The following is a 21,821-nucleotide window of genomic DNA, read 5'->3' as shown; positions in this document are numbered from 1 at the left end:
AAGGCTCTCACTGTTGTTCACCCGAGTCCCAGGGCCTCAGAAATGGCTTTGTCACCCTTTCTAATACATTTCAATAACTTTCCTTCTCATCTCTTCCAGAACTTCTTTCGATCATGACATAGTGAGCTGCTTGCTGAGAACTTTGCTAGAAAGGCTCTATTAAAGTGATGTTTAGATTAATCATGCCTGGGTTTGTCTGGTTTAATTGATTTCAATTATTAACTAAATTTGGTTAATTGGTTGATTGAGTAACTGGCGGGGGTAGGCTAGGGGGGATTACTTTTTCACACAGAGCCACTTGGTGTTGGATAACTTTATTTTCCTTCAATAAATGAAATGATTATTTTAAACAGTATTTTGTGATTGCTCAGGCTGTCTTTGTCTTATATTAAATTTTGTTTGAAGATCTGAAACAATTTAGTGTGATAAATAGAAGAAATCAAAGAATAAACAAAAGAAATACTTTTCCACAGCTGAGCATTTGTGCATAATTTAATTAATGACAAAATATCACATTTTACTTTCTCTCTCTTTGTGTATATGTACACAAATAGGCCAAGCGCAAAAATTGTAAATAACACAATCTTTACAATAAAGGTAAAGTATCATCATATGCGATAACTTTTCCCTTTAATTTATTTAAATGCTGACTCCACTCAGCACTGAGGGCTTCACACAGTCTGGAACACCAGGCCAAAACCATCATTTTGCCCAGGGGTTGGTGTTTACATGCATATAATATGTTCACTCCTTGTATGATGGCACAGGAAGATCCCTCTCTATATACCAGTCGTGCTGAATGTGTTTACCTCACATACAGAGTTATCAAAACGATCTAGCCTGATACCTGAGAGAGCCATATCCCCCTCCTCCTCCTCCTTCTCCCTGTTTTTGCTGGCCCCACCCCCTCCTCCTCCTCCTCCTCCTTCTCTACTCTCTCCCTCTTTTCTCTTTTCCTACGTCTGCTGGTCAGGTGACTGGTGCTGGGGCAGCTGGACAGTCAGCTTCATCTAGCACATTCTCATAAAGCATTAACACCAGACAGACAGAGAGAGAGCAGATACCAGTGAATCAGCGGATAAAGGCGGACGGACTGCGCATTGGACGTGCGGCCATAAGGAGTCATGGGCGACCGTGCGGCGCTTCTGCTGTTCATAGTCGCGACTTCGTCGCTTGCTGCCGAGGTAAGAAAAGACTGTAATGGAGAGAAGCAGTGTACGAGAGAGCATTTCTCCCTCCTCCTTTTCCTCCCTGGAGCAGGGCTTATCAAACGGCACCTCGGGCCTGCACTGAGGACACACAGCAGGCGTTTTTGTCCACACTCTGCATGTATTCGCTTATAGTTACAGTTATAGTGTTTACAGCATGTCAGGGTTATTCACTGTTGTGTAACCGTGATTTTCGCTTATCAGCTCTGGAGGTGATGGGTGAGGGGCACAGACGATGCACTGCCTTATTCAGAGGGATAACAGGTCTGATACGACGCTGAAGTTTGGGTCGTTTAATGAATTTTCTCTTCCATCATAAACGTTTCGTGGATCTGATGTAGCCGACCGTGTGAAGGGTAAAGGGTGTCTCCGTGTTTCTCTGGCGTTAAAAAAAACACCTAATCATTGGCATCACTTGTCATGTGGCTCTGATTCCTGCGTGTCACGAACAGGAGATTATTTTACTGTAAGCCCTTTAAACCGACCAAAGAGTCGTAAAGCTTAGCCGTCAAAGCCTCCAGAGAAGTAGCTAATGGGAGAACGGTGAAAGTGCTGATGTGCCGTATTTCTCGGTGTGGATTGCGGAGAGATGTGCGGATCAATTGGAGAGAGAGTAAAAAACGAATAAACGAATAACAACACACAAAACAAAGGATGGCCGTGTTAAATATAGACGTTGACAGCGGATCATCGAGGTTATAGTTGGCTTTCTATTCGCCAGCTTGTTGTTCGAATTTTCCCGTTCCACCTTAAACGATGCGGCTGTTACAGTACGACGCCTGGGGCACCAGAATGTAGCTGCTGCACCATTTAAGGTGGAACGGGAAAATTCGAAGAAGGAGCTGACTTCAGCTTCACGGACAGCTCACAGTAAGGCTGCTGAAACCTTAAAGGTTTAGTGAACAAAATGAATCACTTGGTCTTCTTCAGCCTGACGAATTTCAGTTACCTGAGAAGAGTAAGGTTACCTTCGTAGTTAAGAGGCGTTTTGCGAGTGTAGTGTGGACGGAGGGGCTGCGGTGCAGCCGTGTGTGGTGTTGTGTTGTTGTAGTGCTGATGGGTTTGTATGTGGACGAGGAGAAGATGCTCCCTGACAGAAGCAAGATGGCGGCGGCAAGCTGCGGCTGCGTTTCGTTAACGTTAACATTAACGTTAACCCAACACGACATACAGCAGCCTGCCGCTCTCACACACGCAGCTGGACTGCCAGGCAAGGAAATTAAATACGAATTATGAAATTAACGTCTAAGTATCTGTTATGTTTTACCCTGATTTAGTGTTTTTTCCCCTAGTGATGCTCAGCTCATGTAGGCTGCGCCCTCAAGGACGCAAAGCGAACACATACAGTTCAGGATATCACTGTGTACACTCTGTCTTATAAATCACGTAATTATACTGTCTGTTACAAAATAATATTTAGATAAAAACACGAAATAAGCCTGAAAGAGCTTCCTGTAGTTCTGTTGCCACATTCTCTTTCTTAGGCTCATGTTCGGTGTGATAATATTTTGTATCATTTTAAAAGATCTTTGTGCTGATTTGAGTGCAGGAATCAGTTATTCAGCTGCTCTGCTAACCTCACCCTGTTTTGCTGTTTGAACTTGTAGAACCGAGATAATCTTGGTTAAATGATAAGACCTCATCAGTGTAAAAATATTCTGAAAATAGTGTCCCTGAGTTTACTGTAATGAACTTTTACATTAAATAAAGACAGCTAAAATAAAAGACCTCAGAAATAGGAGTAACACTGCAGCTGAACTGATGTTATTTTCTTGGAGATTAGGTTTTCAGCAGTTATATGAGAAAATGACACTGCATTCGCTGTCCAATAAAAAAAAAAGGCAAAAACATTATGTTCAATGTACGTTAACATAAAGGTGTTATTCTAAGCAATCTTAATGCATTTCTTTTGGTCCATCATGAGAAATAAAAACAAATGCTTTTTTGGACAGTGACAACATATTACATTTTAACATGTGGAAGAATATCCACATCCATTTGTAACAAATAGGAAAATGTAAAAGAAATGAACAGCTGATGTGTAATGCACATATTTATTTATTTACTATAGATCATATAAATCGTAATGCAGCATTGATATTTCTCGTTTGTACAAAGCAGACTCCTAATAATGTATATCATAAGAAGAAAGAAAATCCGCAAAAGTGGCATGTAATGTATTTTGGAAAGAAACAGTTTAGTTTCACTCCATGGATATCTGGATGTCTTCATGTTTATCCTTTGGCTTGTAAATAATGTGACAGAATATACAGGCCATCTTATAAATGTATAATAAAGTTGCTCTTCTGTACATGGAAAAATGAGTTGTTCAGTGCATCTCTACTAGAGACTGTTGTCGTAAGGTAGCTACTCCTGCCTGCATGGTATGTTCCATTAGTGCCAGATTTAACTTTGAGTTTGTTCTGTCACCTTTTTACTGCTTCTTACCTACAGCTGTACTTAAAGGCCCTTTGCAGAGCAATACCAGGTGCCACTGGCATCGCTAGCCTATGTCTTTAATAAAGGCTCTGTTTGACTATAAATAGATCTTTAGATTTTGCAGTGGTCTCTGAAGGTGAAGGTAGAGTCAATTTAGACTGTCTGCCTTTCTGTCTCCTCAAATATATTGCAAGCTTTGTGCCTTGTGTATGTGATTGAATTTGACTCTGGCTAATGATTTTATACATTATAACTAAAACTCCACTATAATTAAAGCAAATGCACAATATTGAGAGTGATATATCTGAACTCATAAAAAGTATTTTACCAGTGAAAATTTTAGAGGCACACTGAAAAAAATGGGACTTTTAGTTAACATGATTCAAATGTGTCAGACGGTTGCACAAGAAAAAAGTGTTAACACATTTTCCAGATGTAGTTAACTGAAAGACTTGGTTTGTGTTAATGTAATGCATTTTATTAATGTGCAACTGTTTTACACATTTGAATGTTTTACACTTGTGAAGCACCATTTTTTTCCAGTGCAGTCATTTAAACATAGGCTCAGTAGTATATATGAAGTGGCACACAGCACTGTGTATGATGTGAAGTACAATTGAAACATGAGGATTTGCTTGATTTGGACTGTTGATGTTTAATGTCAAAATTAAAGCATTTCCACTGGCTTAGTAATTTGAATATTATATGTGGCACCAATTAAAAAGATGTATTAACTGAGCGTCTTAACAGGACGTCCTGACCTAAAACTAGCATTTAATATATTACTTGTCATGTTAGGGAGTATTCTGTACCGCAGTTTATGTCCCTCAGCCTCATATCCCCTTTCTTCATCAATGTTCTCTCACTATAGTACCCAGAATGCATTACATAAACGATCATTGGGAATCCCTGTGGTGTCGAACAATCCTGACTGCTAGCCACTGATCTATAGGCTTATAAATACAACCAAACTAGCATTAGTGTAACTTGACAAAGAAGATCACTTTATTCTTTGTCAAAGGCACAATTCAGTGTCTGTGGAATGCCTGCAAAGTGCAGCACACATGGATGTGGAAATCCATTCTCTCCATTGTAATGATGATTTGCAGACAAATTATGTTAACTATCTGACTTTCTTCTGAATTTGCCAGCTAGCAATAACCAAATAAGTAAATAAACAAACAAGCCTTCAGACAACCCTTTCAGCCTTTCAGAAATGCTCCAACAGTTGTATCTTTTTCAAAAGTTCCTCTTATCTTCAAGATCCATCAATAGAAGGGGGTCTTTAAACCAGAAAATCTTGCAGTAGGCTCTAGAGACAGCTGCAGCACTGCTGCTGGGTGCACATATTTGCATATTTACAACAGATGTAGTGATGTTTACATGTTTTGTTTTGGTCGAAGTGTACCTTTAGGTATAGATTTAATCTGCTGAAAACAGTGTCTTCAAGTTCACTGCATTACAAAAATAAATTCAATAAAGATAAATCTGAGTAAACACTGTGAACCTGGATTTTAATTGCTTGAAGGATAAACTTTCAACAATTATGTAAGCAAATGACATTACTTATTGAATTTTACAGTGTGGGAGGTTACTCACTCACACAGCTTGGATGTGGCCAAGCTAACACCATATTAGCTTTTTTGCAGTTAATTGATGCCAAGCTTTTTTCAGAAATTATACTTGAGCTAGCACTATAGCACTATATCTGTTTTGTCAGTAAGCAAACAGTACTTGTCAGACACCACCCTTACTTTATTTAATTACATACAGGTTATTTATTACGCAGCAACAGGAAAATATATTTAGGTGAAAATTACCCAGAAGCCTCAACAACTAAATATAATATAATTGTTTCAGTATTTAGTGTGTCCACCCTTTGTCCTTACTACAGTTTCCATTCTTTTCAGGAGACTAGCTTTGAGTTTTTTAAAGAAATCTGCAGGGATATTTTTCCACACCTCTAGTTTGTCTTAAAAGTTAGTTACATTTCCTGTTTCTCAATCTACTGTCTGTCTCTATTTTGTCTATTTTCTTTTCTCAGTAACAGCTTCTTAACAGCTACACATCCTTTCAGACTCATAGTGCTGAGTTGTTTTCTCACAGTGGAAGGATGGACAAACACCTGTGGATTCTTTTCAGATCTGAAGTAAGAGTGGAGCTTGATTTTCTCCTCTCTCTCAAAGACGAAAGCTTCAGTACTGTTTTTCTGATGGGGACAGTTTTGGTGGTCTGCCAGCTCTTGCACGGTTGTTAGGAGTCCCACTTTCTCAACATTTTTCAATAATTTTTGAGCTCCAGTTTTAGTTTTTTCACTTATTTTCCATTGACTTTCCCCTTTCTTATGCAAGTTATGCATATCTTATATCTTACGATCTCAGAAATATCTCCTGAAAAATTAATAGCTGTACTTAATGGCAGTTTTGACTGGAAATTAAATAAAAAAAGGTGGTCTCTGACTTTTGCACAGTACTGTAATTATCCTGTGGCCTCAACAGTTAAAGCAGTTGTACATCCTTTGCCTAACGTGTGATTCCTGGATAACTAGATAGTGTCTTGTGGTAGACATAATAACAGTGTTTTGTTTACGTCAGCCTTGTAACAAGGGACTTCTCTGTTGCACAACCACCAAGCTATTTGTTACGTGGCCTTGTAGAGAAAGTTATGATACTTGAGCGCAGCTCTGGAGGCAGTTGCTCAGTGGGCCTGTGATTCCTCTGTAATTTGCATTGTCTTTCTTTCTGTGTGGCTTTATGGACCGGTGGCTTGTCCCAGACAGGCAACAGCAGCACTTCCTTTGTTTGTTACCCAGAACAAATAGGTGGAAAAAACAACAGTCCCATAATCCCTTGTGTTCTGTTGAACAGTGTGTCTCTGTGTATGGTGGGTGTGCTGGGGCAGTAGGGGGAATCTATTGTGACAGTTAGGGTTAAGGCCAGGCCATAGAAACAGACGAGAAAGGTCATTGTCTCTCTTTTTCTCCCGCCGTCTCTCTCTTTACCAGTTGTGTTCGCTCTCCCTCTCTGCTCCTCTGCCTCATTAAGTTCGTATGATAAAGCCAAATTACCGTAGTTGCCTCTCAGCTTGTTATTGTTCTCCTAACACCTCTAGAATGTTCTCTCCAGAATAAATCAAATGTAGCCTGAGGCTTTAGGCAGTGGTCCCATACAGTATTTTTGAGTTTTGCTTTTTGATCCTCCACTCCTACCCCTTCCTTTTACGTCTCCATAGACTCGCCTTGTTCTTTTGCTGCATCATCTGCCCTAAATTTAGAGCACAGATTTAGAATATACTAACTTATTTATATGCATGATTTTTGTGCTCACATTCATCTACTATTCATTGTTTTTTGTCCTTCTTTCACTCAGAATAGTCTTTTTTTTTAAACTGCCAATTTGCTGTAAAGGGTATTATTCTAGGTATTATTAGTAAGTGATGCTTAAAGCCCTTCTCTTATGTTTTAGACCATCATTCACTGAACTATTTCTATAGAACTGCTGCTGTAGCTTCCATGCCAGATGCACCATTATACACATCATAATTCCCCAGTGTTGAATTAACACGTACGGTGTTGAATTAGCACCTACTGTTTATTTAAGTAGTACATAATAAGTGTTATTTCACCACTGTGGATTTAGCTGTGTACTCCTTCTCTTTTCTCTCTCTTTTTGACTTACTCTGAGCATTTTTCCCAAGCTGTTTCAAAGTGTGTGCACAAAAACTGGAATCCGAGGTGGGTGGAGAGGAACATCTTAATACATCCAGCATCTATCAGCATAGGAACTGAGGTTTGTTAGGCGCTATTCTTCCCTTGTTGGGCTCTTTTTGGTCTAAATGATAAATTTCAAAAATCCGAGGTATGACCAATCACAAAGCAGTGTTGATTGATGTAACAGTACTGATGTACAAAAATATTGCAGCATGCAGAGGAACACACTAGAAAGCATGTTTTATTATTCAAAACCAGCGGTGGTAAATCAGTGGGTTTTTGTGTTGGATGAGTTACACAGGCTGCCTAACAAGTGTCATGTTGAATGCTGATGAGGACTCAGTGTCTTATTTTCTCCTCAGCCAACATCAAAGAAATACATTTTCATTATTTCTGGGTGTAGCCAACATCAGCTATAATAGTTATCCTACACCCTAAAAAAAGGCTCTACAAGGGTTCTTCCGTAAATGCAATGGTTCTTTTTTGAACCATGAATTCTATACAGAACCATTTCATGCATGGTGAATGGTTCTTCAGATTGATGAAGAATGCGTTGGATATGGTTCTGTATAAAACCTTTTTGGAAAGGGTTCTTCTATTGTTACAAGCTTGACATCATACAATCGAAGAACCCTTTTTGGTGCTGTATAGAGCTTTTTTTCAAAAAGGTTCTGTATAAAACCAGATACATCACATTCTCCATCAATCTGAAGAACTATTTGACCATGCAGAGAGCCATTTAAGTATGAAGTGGTTATATATAGAACTCATGGTTGTAAATAGAAATAATTTTTTTTTCTGTATGTAGGTAGTGATACAGCCATGCTATCTCTGCCTTCACAGCCTCCACTTAACAACGCATCCTTAACAATGCACACTTGGCAACATGCTCACATTCAGGCACTCGTAAAGTATAACACTTGCAAATATGAGCAAAACCATAGAGTTTCACTAAGTTTGTTAGTCTGTATATTTTCTCGATTTTCCCTTGATTAAGCGTAAAGAGTACTCAAATAGTGATTTCACTATTCGAATACTGGAACCTTGAATGGTTAACCAAATACTCGCGTACGTGCACGTTCCTAGTACAGATTACAGATGCACCGATCATGATTTTTTTTTTGGCCGGTTTCAATTTATTTACTGCAGGGACTAAATGAATACATGAAACACACTAGCACATTTCCAGTTCCAACATAAATAATAAATTATGCTCTTTCACATGTTTTCAGCATTGCTTCTGTACCTTTTCCAGTTGAAGAAGACTTTATGAAACCAAAAAGGAAAAATGACTGCACTGAAAATTGCATTTCAAATTGTTTAAATAACATGAATCTAATAAAGTGCTACATTGAAAGTAAGAGGCAACTGGCGATTTAACAGAATGAGGTATGCATAATTATGCTATGACATTTTGGTACAGGTGTGGCAGCAGCATTCAAATACAGTGCATTTACATGACTTATATTATTTACGTCATAAAATTGCAACACAGATCTGCCAAAATGAAAATATTAAATGGGCCGATTGCATGTTGGGAGCAAAAGTCGTCCGTTTCCGATCTTGGCCAATCATGCAGCTCTAGTACAGATGTTGGCTTCATAACATAATGAAATTAGACAGAAAAAATGGAATTAGTCACTAAATGTGAATGACTAAAATGTCACAGAGTAAAAAGTAGATTACCTCACAAATACACTTGACTAGAGTGTATTATCATTTATCATTCATCAATTTTGTTTGAGTAAATCTAAGAAGTTACACGTCTGATTGGCATGTTTCAGACTCTTGACCTTTGAGATGTGCTATTGTATTCTGAATTACAAAGCAGCATTTGTTTCTTGCTTTCCATTTTCTCTTTAGTACATCACAACCTTTTCCCCTACTCATGTGTCTCTACCCTTTCCACTAAATGTCTACTCTTTCATTGTGTTTTCTTTTAATGTTTTTCTCCATTCCCACTGCGTTTTCAGGGGATTAGGGCTGTGTAAAGCCTTTCAATCAGAACTGAAAAGGACAGTGGAGTTTTACATTATACATTGCGTAACTGGCTTTCTGATCCTGCCATCAGATTACAGTTTGTGTGCAAGCATCTTTCCAAGAGGGAGCATGTCTGTTTGGAGATTCTGTTTTCGACCATTACTATTCTTTTTTACATAAGACATTCTTTACTGTATTTGTAGTCAAATACAGTTCAGCTGAAGCAGACTGTGAATTTGATAACTGATATTCATTGGTCATGGTGATATGTTTCCACAGCTGTGGGGATGGTATTCACTGGATGAACAAGATGATCCTCTTGTCTTACGTAATCACTTACTCACATACACTGGAGGCATAAAAAGAAAAAATGTGAAATTTCGTTTTATAATGTGACATTTAATGTTACAGCTGGGGTACCAGCTGTAAAAATATGTTATTAAAATCACATAAATATAGATTATCTTTTGTTCTGCAATTCCAAATATGTTTTCAGTCCTTTTTTAAGTCTACAGTATTACTTTGTGCCTTTGCCAATTGAAGAAGACTTTATTAAAACAAAAAGGGAAACTTAAAAGAGACCTAAAAATACACAAACCCTATTGATAAAAAAAAACTGTAGGCCAAAATAGCAGCACAAATCATTCATTCATGCATGGCTGAAAACTGAACCGTGTTCAAGTGGTGGCACAGCTGGTTTAGAGGTGGTTGTTGTTACTGGAGACTCTTTTGATTACTTTATTTAGGACATCAAATAGTGGCAAAGTCACAATTTGCTATTGACTCAATACTTACTGTGCTAAAAAGCAAGACTCCTCCTCTGTGTAACACCACCTCACAGTATAATCTAATGAAGAACTGACCTACACATCTTTTTTTCTTGTTGGACTGATATATCATTGCATATGTTTACCTATCAGTAGCAGCATTTTTTTGGTTGATGTGATGCTTCACTTTTGTGTACTCAGTGATATGTAAAAATATTTTATTTAAAAAAATCTGTCTTGAAATGTTTTATTGAAAAACTAGTTATTTTTAAAACTTTTATTACAGTGTTATTACAGTAATTCAAAACATAAGTAAAATGGCGAATTGTATATAAAAGAACTCTTTCTTTCAGTTTTTGGTGTGGTTTTTGTAAGTGAATGTCGGTGCATTACTATGCAAAACCATTCGAAACCCTTTCCTCAATTCTGCTTTGAAAGCTATATTGGATTATATCTCATATGGAAAAAAAATATATATGCACTTTTTTATATATTTGCAATACATTTCAAATACATTGCAATCCAAGCGGAAATACATTGCAAATACAAAAGTGTATTTCAGAATATATTACCATGTTAACCAAATATATTTTAAAACACATTTATTTTAATATGTATGGGGAAATATTACACATAAAAATGTACCATAGAAAAACAAATGTATGTAAATGTATTTCTGAGATGTATGAAAATTGCCAAAATACTGCTCTAATGCACTGTTTGAAATATCTTTTGCAATGAATTTGTATTCCAGTATTTTAATTGTAAATATTAGCAAATGAACCTTTAACATTATTTGATATGTTCTTTGTTTAGAGTACAGTGCTGTCTTACCACATATGTACATGGTTAATGCAAAGTACAATGCAAAACACAGAACCCTTCATTCAGTTCACGTATTCAAGTACATTTTTGGCTATTTTCATACATTGCAAAAATATATTTGATAAATACATTTGGAATATATTTTCTTTCCATATGAGATCCCACAGTTCAATGTGTTGGTGACGTTCTAACACATTGTTTCAGAAATATCTGGGAAGAACAATGGCCTGGCCCATAAAGATACGATACATCCTGCAGCCTTAATGAGTGCTTGCTTACTATGATTACGCTTAGAAATAGATGATGTTGGTGTGCACTTAAGCAAAACCGTAAATCATAATTAGGGCTGAAAGGTTCATTGTTTTTATATTGATATTGCACTTTGAAAGACTGCGGTTTTTAAATTGCAAGAGCAGCAGTGTTTATTATACATTTACATTACCAACAACGTTGTCTTAACAAGTTTTAAGTGGAAAAAATTCACCTGATTTAACCCTAACACAGAACAACCAGACACAACCAAACAGCCATCTGCTGTGTATGTGACAACACAACCACAACTAACTGGCAGTCTGGCACAGTATGTTCAGTGTTCAAGCCTCAGGCTAAAAAAAGTGGATATGCTGGTCTCGCTGGTCACAAAAACAGAGATCATGTTCAGCCCTAATCACAAGAGTGGACTTCAGGACATATAAGCATCTGTTGTCCCAACAGAACAAATGTTTTAGCTTGAATATTTAATAAAACATTGCTTTTTCCCAGCACTGTTAAAAATAGGACTGACTGCATGGTCCTTGGTGTAACACAATTAAAATGGTGGTATTCAAATTTTTTACGCATTTTTACTACTTTAAAAAAGTAATAACTACATAACACTGTAACATTAGATGCAAGGCAGCCTAGAATACAACTGTGCCAACAATTGATCATTTATCTGAGAATGTCCACTGATGTGAGAGAACTGTCTCTGCAGATTATGACCAGTAAAGCGATCAGAAAGATTATCAATTTAAATCTTGAGCAAAAGCTTTTTGTCTGTTTATTTGTGAGGTGACCACTCTTAGGCCTAATGCATGTGAGAACCAACACATGAAGAAGTTTCTTAAATCTAAAATAAGTATGAAAGTGGACAGAGCCACAATCAAACTATTAATCAGCATTTACCTTTATTGGATTGCTTGTATACCTTGAGTGATCAAAACCCCTGCAAAAACACTCATGTGGAACTGTAATTGGTCAGGGTGCTCATTGCACACAGTATAGTACAGCCTTTTAGGAAATCAGTATTGCGTAGGCCAATACTGTGATAATGATTACCAGGTGGTATCTGGTGCAGCCCTAATGCATATGTTACATGGTCAATGAATGTGCATGTAAATGAATTTATTTTTAATAAAAGTTACTTTTAAAGTTTAAATCTTTATTAATGTGTATAAATCTTTAATGAATGAGTTGTTCAGGAATTTTAGTCTATACTCATTCTCGACACAATAATACAAAATAATATTAATATGGTTCTTATTTTAATATGGCATAATGTAATGATGGCTAATTAATTACTCTGATATTTGGGCTTCTTTATAGCAGTTTAGGTTTACTGTTTTTTAATGTATACATTTCACTTTTATTTCAGATTTACAGAAAAGATCAAATAAAATTTTGTACAGACATAGAATAACAGAAGTGGAGTGAAAGAAAGTTTAATTCTATCAGGGTTTGAAGCAATTAGAACAAATATTATTATTAGACACAAGAGGGCAATTTTTAGAACCAGTAAAAGAAAAGGTTTGTTGAATCTAAAATAGCTAGGAAAACAGACTGGGCCACGTTTGATTTGGAGTTATTCAGACTTAAAGAAGTGCAACTGTTCTGTCACTGTCAGAACTGTTGGAAAAAATCTGGCTCCATTAACTTCCATTTAAAGTTAAGTCAAGGTTCTTTCCTTCTCATGTAAAGTTACCGTTTTGGAGATAGAAGTATTTTTTCCCACAGCAATGATGTGTTATTTAACATGAATTTTAGAATAGTTTTTCCACTTTGGATATTGCCTTATGTCATCATTCTGTTGTATCATTATTTTTTGTATGTATCAGTAAACACAGCTTGTTTAATACTATGCCTTGCAATATTGATGTCATGGTTATTTTTAATGTTTCAAGCAGAAAATGATTGGTGGTTCAAATCTTGTCTGTCCTTTTGTGTTATTTAATAATAATAAAATATAAAGGGGTGATTGGAATAGGTAGAAACGAGATTATTTAATGTAGATATCTCAAAATCCATCATAGACTTATGCATATTTGAACTGTTGGGAGCAGAGATGGAAGTGATAATCTTACTGTGTGATCTTTTGTGCTGCGAAACTTCAGAGTACTCCAAGAAGTCTTCAGATTCTTTTGAAGAGTCCGTTTTTCAGGGTACTTGGAAGTGAATTCATTTGTCCTTGACCTGGTGCAGTGATGTTTTTGCTATTGAGGTACTGCAAAGGTACTGAAAGCTGATGGTGCGCCTCACTTACACAAGGACAGTCATATTTTGGCACTCAGAATATTGTATTTGAAACTATGTTAAATGTTCCTTTGGCTAATATTTTCTGTCTCTGTGCTGGTGGTAGGTACCGTCAGATGATTCAGTGGGCTTGCTGGCGGAGCCTCAGGTGGCCATGTTCTGCGGGAAACTCAACATGCACATCAACGTCCAGAGCGGCAAGTGGGAGCCTGATCCTTCTGGCACTAAAAGCTGCATCGGCACCAAGGAGGGAATTCTGCAGTACTGCCAGGAGGTACAGAGAGAGCCCAGGAGAGGAGAAATGGTTAAGAAAAAAGGCAAAAAGAATTAGACTGAACATGGATGAGGAAAAGCTGGTTGCTTTATAATACTTAAGTGTTGTTTATGTTTTATTATAAGCAGACAATCATAAGGAAGTCAAAAATCTTGGTAATTTCAGTGACGTAGACGTTAACACAATCCAGTTAAAAGTCTGGGCAGACTTTTTACTTATTAAACCGTTAAACAGTTATTTTTAAAACAATGGTAGTGTAGATTAGTTAGAAACTTGTAGCAGTAAAGTGGTTCCGACTCTACATGTGGTTGATTTGCTTGCTGTTCCTGTAGGTTTACCCTGATCTGCAGATTACTAATGTAGTGGAAGCCAACCAGCCTGTCACTATCGAGAACTGGTGCAAGAAAGGCAGACGTCAGTGCCGCAGCCATGTACACATTGTGGTGCCCTACCGATGCCTGGGTGAGTGTGTGCATGTTTACACTAGGACTGCCCATCAGCGTGATGTTCTAGTCAGAGCACCCTGCCACTGTTTGGGTATTAACCTGGATATCTGGGACATTGAAGTAATGCCTTTAGGGCAAATGTCCACATGTGCTTGTATTGTCCGGGTGCACCATCTGTCTGCTGCCTGGGAAACCAAACCATGTAAGACACAGTGTTCCCAGGATTTTAGCGTTCTCTGACATGCTAATAGAAGAAAGATCTGATGTGCCACAAAATCTTTACTGTTCTTTGCATTGAGGGTGTAATAATACACATATTTTTTTTAGGTTCTCAGAATTCTCTGAATTTTGATTCTGAGGTCACTAAATGACTTCAGAAAAAAACCCAGTTAGTATTTTTCATGAAAGAAACTTGAGTTTCTTTCATGAGACTCTTGGAAAAGGTCCGAACCCAACACACAGCATTGCATTTGAAGTCTGAACCCGACCTGAGTCCGAGAAAATTCTCTCCGAACCCAACCTGACCCGAACTACATCATGAAGTCTGAAACTGACCCAAGTACTACTAAATTCTGTCCAAAACTGACCCAAAGTGGTTCATCATCAAAGTGCTGAATAGTGACAGTAACAGCAGTTATTAGATTGCCTATAAATAAAACACAAAACAATACAGGATAATGTGGTATAAAACTTCTCAATCCATTTTAAATCCTGCTTTAACAAAGTTATTAATCAAGTAGTGTTTTTGTACAAAATCCCAAAGGTTTTTATTCTGAATAAACTTTGCATTCTGCACTGCACTTTTCATCACACTGTGCGGTACTCACGATGTTTGCCTTCACTTGTTTAATCTTAAACCTCTATTTTATGCATAGAACCAGTTATATAACATATTGAACATATAAAAATACTTGTGGCCAAATAAATGTCCTTTGGGCTGCCCTAAACTGCAACTGAATTGATATGCTGTGTATTTTCTGCACATATATTTTCTCACAAGCGTGGGCCTTGTGGACCTCACCGCTAAATTCTGTCAGCAACATGAGTGGGTTGACGACTCCAGCACGCCAGATTAAAATCTGTTAAGATAAAGAAAAGTAGAGAGGGAGAATAAAATAAGGAGCAAAAGTAATGCATGGAGAAATGCAAACTGGTAAAATAATATCTGATACCAGCGTCAGGTCCCCTGGGTTTGAACAAATATTTCAAGTGCTAGCATATCAGTGACACAGTTTTAGATTTCGATACACTTTTTTGAATGTTAATTTTTCAGACTTTTCCAGACTAAAATCTATTTCTGAGCACTATTTCTATACTAAAATCGACATTCTTCCTTCATATTGAGAATGTATTAGACAATGTGTCAGTTTCAGCAGATTGCTATATAATTACTATATAATTTTGCAAAATGTTTGTCTTCTCCAGTTGGGGAGTTTGTGAGCGATGCTCTTCTGGTTCCTGATAAGTGTAAGTTCCTGCACCAGGAGCGGATGGATATGTGTGAGAGCCACCTGCACTGGCACACTGTGGCCAAAGAGGTCAGAGTCTACTACACATTTTCACAATACATGTATAGCAATGCAAAGTATCAGTATTAGCCTTTCCCCTTATAATCCCTGTACTGATGACTCAGCAACCCCTCTCTCTCTCTCTCTGCTTGCTTGTTCCCCTCTCCCTGCAGTCTTGTGGCGATCAGTTCATGAATCTTCATGACTTTGGGATGCTCTTGCCGTGTGGTATTGATCGTTTCCGTGGCGTGGAGTTTGTGTGCTGCCCGGTGGAGGAGCAGAGGGACTCTGATGCTGAGGAGCAGGAGGAGGCCAACTCAGACGTGTGGTGGGGAGGTGCTGAGACTGAGTACAGTGACAGGTACACACAAACACAGTTAATATAAATACAAATAGTGTAAAATATTCCTGTTAGAATTTAATTACTCAGTAAGCATTGGTGCGTTTTCCGGTCCCCTCTTTAAAACTGCAAACTAAAAGTGGGTGTGGCTTAAACTAGAAACGAGTTGAACCAGAACGAGATGCTGGAAATAGGTGTATTTACAGACCGCAATAAATGACAGACTAATCAAGACACATTGACCTTAATAACATGGATATAGAATGGAATTTAGGCAGCCAATCAGCATTCTGTATTTTGGAACAAGCCTGGCTCACAGATACTGATAAAACTATTTATATATATTTATATATTTTATATTTATTTATATATTTTATTTTTATAAGACTATTTGTTGTTGTTTCGTTTAATCAGAGTAACGATGTAACGTGACTGAAGTATAACCTATATTTCTGTTCATGTCTTTTGTTTTCTTGTGTTTTGCAACACAAGCTGAATAAGTATCTTTTGGCTGTGTTAGATCAGTTTCTTTATATATTAGAATAAACAAAAGAAATCCAGCCAATTAAATGGCAGAAACAGACACTTTTTTCCACCGACTTTGAAGGGTTAATCCAGCTGCATGAAATAAACTAATGTTAACCTTTATTTAACTTGTTTTATTGATAACAATGAAACTGGGATATATGAATATCATTTACTTAGTTTCTATCCATGACTCAAAGACAACGCTGACTTTAATTGTCATAACATCATAAGTGACATTCAGCCACTGAAACAAATGTTTACATGCAAACACTTACAAATAATCCCTATAACCAGAGTTGGCATGTAACGGAATACAATTATCAGGAATATGTATTCAGAATTTAGAAATTAATAATCTGTATTCAGGCCAAGTTACATTTTCAGAATACAGTCACTTTTTACATTTTGGGAGAACACTTTTGGAATAATAACCCACTAAACTGAAAAAAATATATACTATCTTTAGAAAAAACACAATCAGTGCTTGTTTATCAACTATTTTAAAATCATTACATTACCTTTATATGTACTGCAATGGAATTCCTTACTGAATACATTTAGGACAGTGTATTCAGTGAATATTCTGCCCAACACTGCCTACAACAGATTTAATCACTGCCTTAGGTTTGTGAATTCCAGCACAAAATCTGTGAGTTTGCCATTCTTGGCGGTAGCAGTGCTTGCTAAAAATCCCTCATAAGCTGTCTCAGGTGTGTTAGATCAGGGTTGAGCTAAAATTTGCAGAGGGCTGGAGCTTGGGAAGCTTGGGGAGGAGGGTTTTGAGCCTCTGATTTACAGATATATATTACCCTGAGGAATCTAAACAACTGTGTGAACATACTTTCCTCTCTCTGCCACCTGCATGTCCAGACAAGCCCCTTTAGAACAGCAGGCGCAGGAGCCCGCCACCACAGAGGACGATGAGGACACGGATGATGATGAAGAAGAAGCCTGGGATAATGATGAGGATGGTGATGGTGTGGAAGATGTTGATGAGGAAGACGATGAGGATGAAGACGCCACAGATGAACGCGATACCAGTGAGCAAGCCTCAAATGTTGCTATGACAACCACCACCACTACAACCACTGAGTCCATAGAAGAGGTTGTACGAGGTAAGTTTCATTTGCACGTGTAAACACACAGACTGCTTGTGCATGCAAAAACAGAGCAGGTTAGGCAGTCTCAGCTGATTTGGTACTGATCTGCAGTGTTTTCAGTCTGCTGTTTTATTTTCCAGAATTTATTTATTTAGCAATCCTAACAAAGATTGTGTTTGAGGTGTATGCACATTATGAACAAACCCACCGTGAGCAGTGAAAAAAATCTGTGTACACAGTGTGTATGTGTATGTGTGTGTGTGCCAAAAGTCTTGAGTCCTGAGATTTAGCCTCTAATCACAATCTAAAACAGTCTAAAAAAGTCTAAAACTGACACCACCCTTTATGTCCTACTTATCTGATATATTGTAGAGGAGATCAGATATAAGATCTACTCACACAAGAAAAGGGAAAGTCAAGGAAAATAAGTGAAAAAACAAGAGTCTCTGAAATTTCATTGTTATTTCAGAACCCATTAGTGTTCATTCACTTCCCACACAGGGTTCAATGCCACGCAGAACAGCTCTACTTACATTTGAAGCTTAGAAGTGTTTTATTCTTTACTTCTGATGATGCAGTTTTACAGTGATCTTTGAATATTAGCAGTCTATTAGCCTGTTAGCTGACTGAGCATTTTTATTTCATATACATTATTTCTTCATATACATGCAATTTATAACAGAAAACATTTAATTTTTATTCATTTACATGAAATTTGTAACTACAAACATGCATGCATTAGTGCGATCCTTCTGGAGTGGGTTTCCTCTTTTTCAGCGACACATACAAAAGTGCCCGAGTGCTAATAGCTCCCTCTTGTGGAGAATCTGTTAAACATGGCTTTTTATTTACAAGCAGATACTGTGTTTATCATTCAAATCACGAACAATCATGCTTTTTTACTGATTAATTTTTTTTAATCGAGTAATCAGTTTGAATCAAGTAATTGTGACACTTGTCAAGTCTTGGCCCCTGGGGGTCTGGTCTCGCACTGGTTCTGGGTCTGTAGGGTCTTACTCTAAACTGCAGCATATGTGCGGTGTGTGTGTGCATTCGAGCATGTATGATGTTGAATGTCTCTTCCCGTCAGCCGTGTGCTGGGCCCCAGCGCGGAGGGGCCCATGCCGCGCCAAGCTGCCCCGCTGGTACTTTGTGGCGGAGATGGGCCACTGCGCTCCCTTCACCTTCGGGGGCTGCGGGGGCAACCGCAATAACTTTGAGTCGGAGGAGTACTGCATGGCTGTGTGCAGCAGCAGCGTGCGTAAGTCCACAGAGCATCAGCGTCGCGTAGGAGGGAGCGTCCGCCTCTCTGTGAACTCACACTGTAACTCTCACTCTGCGTCTCTCTGTTGCACTGTCAAGGCCTCAGCAGATGGCTGGCTGCATTAGTGTGCATGGATTACAGGTCCCTGCGAGGTGGCCATTTGGAGACACTGTCCAGCTCCTATTTAACAATCACTCACTTTGGAATGTCGCCTTAATGCTCTACTTCTCTGCAGAATGATAAATGTGACCTATTTTGAAGTGTGTGCGTTACAGAAGCTTTTACACTGCAGTGTATGACGCAGAGCCTGAGATGAATATGTTGTACCGAAGTCAACCTGAAACCAATTCTTGTTTTTCCATAATCTTACATCAAATGTAATGATTTTTGCTCACTGTGCACCAGTGAGTGGGAAAAACTAATAAAAAACAATAATGTCATGTTTCACCTCCCCCTTCTACCACCCCAATTTATCATGCTCAGCTAGCTCATAGATCGCAAAAAGATTGCTTGGAAATACTCCACGATACGAGGGGAAATGCATTATGATTTACGGTTCAAGTTGAATTTAAGGTAACTGATATAAATTTTAATGACTTTTTTTTATAATTCAATTTTAAATATGATTGTGAGTTCTCAGTTTTCATTTTTTAAGACTCTTATAGCCTCTATAAATTAAGATGTTAAATTTGACATTTTAAGTTGACACAAACTCTCAAACAGGCTTCTTTCAGCTTCCAACAGCGTGTTTGGTTATTAAAATAACATGACATTCCTGAATGTAGTGTTCTTATATGACATTTAAATTGGCAAGATTTGTGCTGATGCTGATGACCAAATTATATATCAACTGGGCCCTAATTTGATGTTTTACATTGACAGTTTGAGAAAGCACTTATATAAATGACATAACAACTTAGGTTCAGCTTTCCTGTGTTGTTGTTGTTGTCGTCTAACTCTGTGACCTTGTACCTGCGTGTGACTGAGTTGAGCTTATGTCCAAACCTGCTGAAGTCTGCAGTGAGTCTGTGCTGCAGTAGCTGCCTTTTTCTCACTCAGTTTGCCTCTGCAGGGGAGGGAAAGCAGAGGCCAGGTGTGGGCGGCTGGTCAGACCGGTCTGTGGCAGTGACCCGTAGCTCAGTGGTTTCCACACGGTTAAGCACAAAGCTGGTCACTGTGGGAGACTGACACTGCGCTGTTCCTCCAGCCGCTCCGAGCACACCAGCTGTCCCCTGCTGTCACATCCACCACACATGAGCTGACTCGCCACAGTGCTCAGTCCACAGTAGGCTTGGGCATGTTATTGTTCCGATGTCCAACAGTCTTGACCAGCATTAGTACTTTGATTGAGATGGTTTCATTGCCACTTAATTGATCTATCAGTGCTCACACGGATGCGTTTTTTTGCAAGCTGTTGCCAGGATGGAACCTTTTTGTCAGAATGGAACATTTAGCATGCGTTATTCATTTCAAATGTTATTTCTTTTGTTTACATCTGAAAGATATTTTGTAATCAAGGTCATGTAATTAAGATTTTAGGAATACCCTAACCCTAGATCTGATAGGCAGAAAGCAGAAACTTTACCAGCTTCAGTCGTTCTACCACTTGTGTTATGTTTGGGTCTAAATGAGACATTTATTAGAGCTAAATTAGTGTAGATTTTTTTATTTTATGATGTTTTATAACCCATCTTCATCACTGATTATAGCAAAGTTTACGTGGCACAGCCCTGTGGTTTTTCAAAGGCAAATGTCTATTGAACTATTAACTACAAATATTTTAATATTACAAATTATTGAGGTAATAAAAGGCTATATTAGCTATTTTTAAAATAAAATTTATAATTCTGTTGGTAAAGTAGATGGATCAATGAGCTATGTAGCAAACAGAACACAAGGGTTCATGCTGATCATTAGATATTAATAATGCACACTGAATTTTTGACAGCATTCTGTAAATCTCTGAACAGTAGCGACAAAAGAAGGCATTTGTGGGCCAAGCATTGATAGGTCAGTTGTATGTGCACATTAAATGATACAAAAGAAGCTGTCCAATAGTCAGATTCCATTGCAAGCACGAAGTACAAATGTAAGAGTTTGAAATGGAGAAAAAGCACAAATGCAATCAAGTGGAAAAAATTTCTTTCTGAGATGCTCAGCACGTTTGACTGATTGGCGCTGCCTGGAAATTGTTCAGCGCTACTGTTTAAAGTATTAAGAAACAATGGTTTTATTTGTAATTGAGCATCTCTTTTGTTGAATATGAACGATAATATAAAGACCTGTTGGCAATTCTGAAAAATGAACTTTGCCCAACCCTAGTGCACAGTCTGTACTCTTTCTCTTGTTGATACAGCCACCTCCTCTTCTCACCGATCTGCATCCGCAGAGTGCTTACAGTAATATGGAATAGAAGTTAACACTGTGCTGTCTTTCTGACATTTCGCCTTCTTTTGCTAACAGTCATGAAGTCTGCTGCTTTACACAACTGTGCTTTTATCAGTAGAAACATTTCCAGAAGAATTGCCAGCTTTTTGTGATTACTAACCAGTGTTACTGTTTGTTTGTATAAAAATCGACTCAGTGTATCATTTCTGAGGATAAAGAGGGTAACATTGTGTTTTCTTCCTGCTGTCCTCTCCCACCTCTCTTCAGTGCCCACTATGGCCCCCAGTCCTCCAGACGCTGTGGGCCGCTACCTGGAGGCTCCTGGAGACATTAACGAACACGCTCACTTCCAGCAGGCCAAAGAACGTCTGGAGGCCAAACACAGGGAGAGGATGTCTGTGGTAAGCAACAACATAGAGCTCAGGTGCTGAAGGGTCATCGTCCAGCACAGTTTGGTGATTTCCCTGTTCAGTCTGATTCAATTCATATATAATCATTAATATAATCGCCAAGCTGTATTCAGATGGTCCTCACCAA

The 21,821-nt window shown here is 38.1% G+C and overlaps 1 protein-coding gene across 2 annotated transcripts in view; it reads left to right on the top strand.

The window, feature by feature from the left end:
• The first annotated feature begins 946 nt into the window (after positions 1-946).
• appb (amyloid beta (A4) precursor protein b) overlaps positions 947-21,821 on the top strand; it is a 28,476-nt gene continuing 7,601 nt past the window's right edge. The window contains exons 1-8 of one of the 2 annotated variants that reach the window (XM_036589484.1): positions 947-1,184; positions 13,543-13,710; positions 14,043-14,172; positions 15,582-15,694; positions 15,838-16,025; positions 17,403-17,647; positions 18,723-18,893; positions 21,552-21,685. In XM_036589484.1, the coding sequence (XP_036445377.1) occupies positions 1,125-1,184; positions 13,543-13,710; positions 14,043-14,172; positions 15,582-15,694; positions 15,838-16,025; positions 17,403-17,647; positions 18,723-18,893; positions 21,552-21,685 (1,209 nt within the window). In that variant the 5' untranslated portion in view covers positions 947-1,124. The remainder of the gene's footprint in view (positions 1,185-13,542; positions 13,711-14,042; positions 14,173-15,581; positions 15,695-15,837; positions 16,026-17,402; positions 17,648-18,722; positions 18,894-21,551; positions 21,686-21,821) is intronic. The other variant, XM_036589562.1, reaches the window with a different exon arrangement.

This window comes from Colossoma macropomum, unplaced genomic scaffold (genome assembly GCF_904425465.1).
Source record: "Colossoma macropomum unplaced genomic scaffold, Colossoma_macropomum, whole genome shotgun sequence".
Lineage (NCBI taxonomy): Eukaryota > Metazoa > Chordata > Actinopteri > Characiformes > Serrasalmidae > Colossoma > Colossoma macropomum.
Note: the sequence above shows the minus strand (reverse complement) of the source record. Positions and strands in the feature narration are given on the sequence as shown.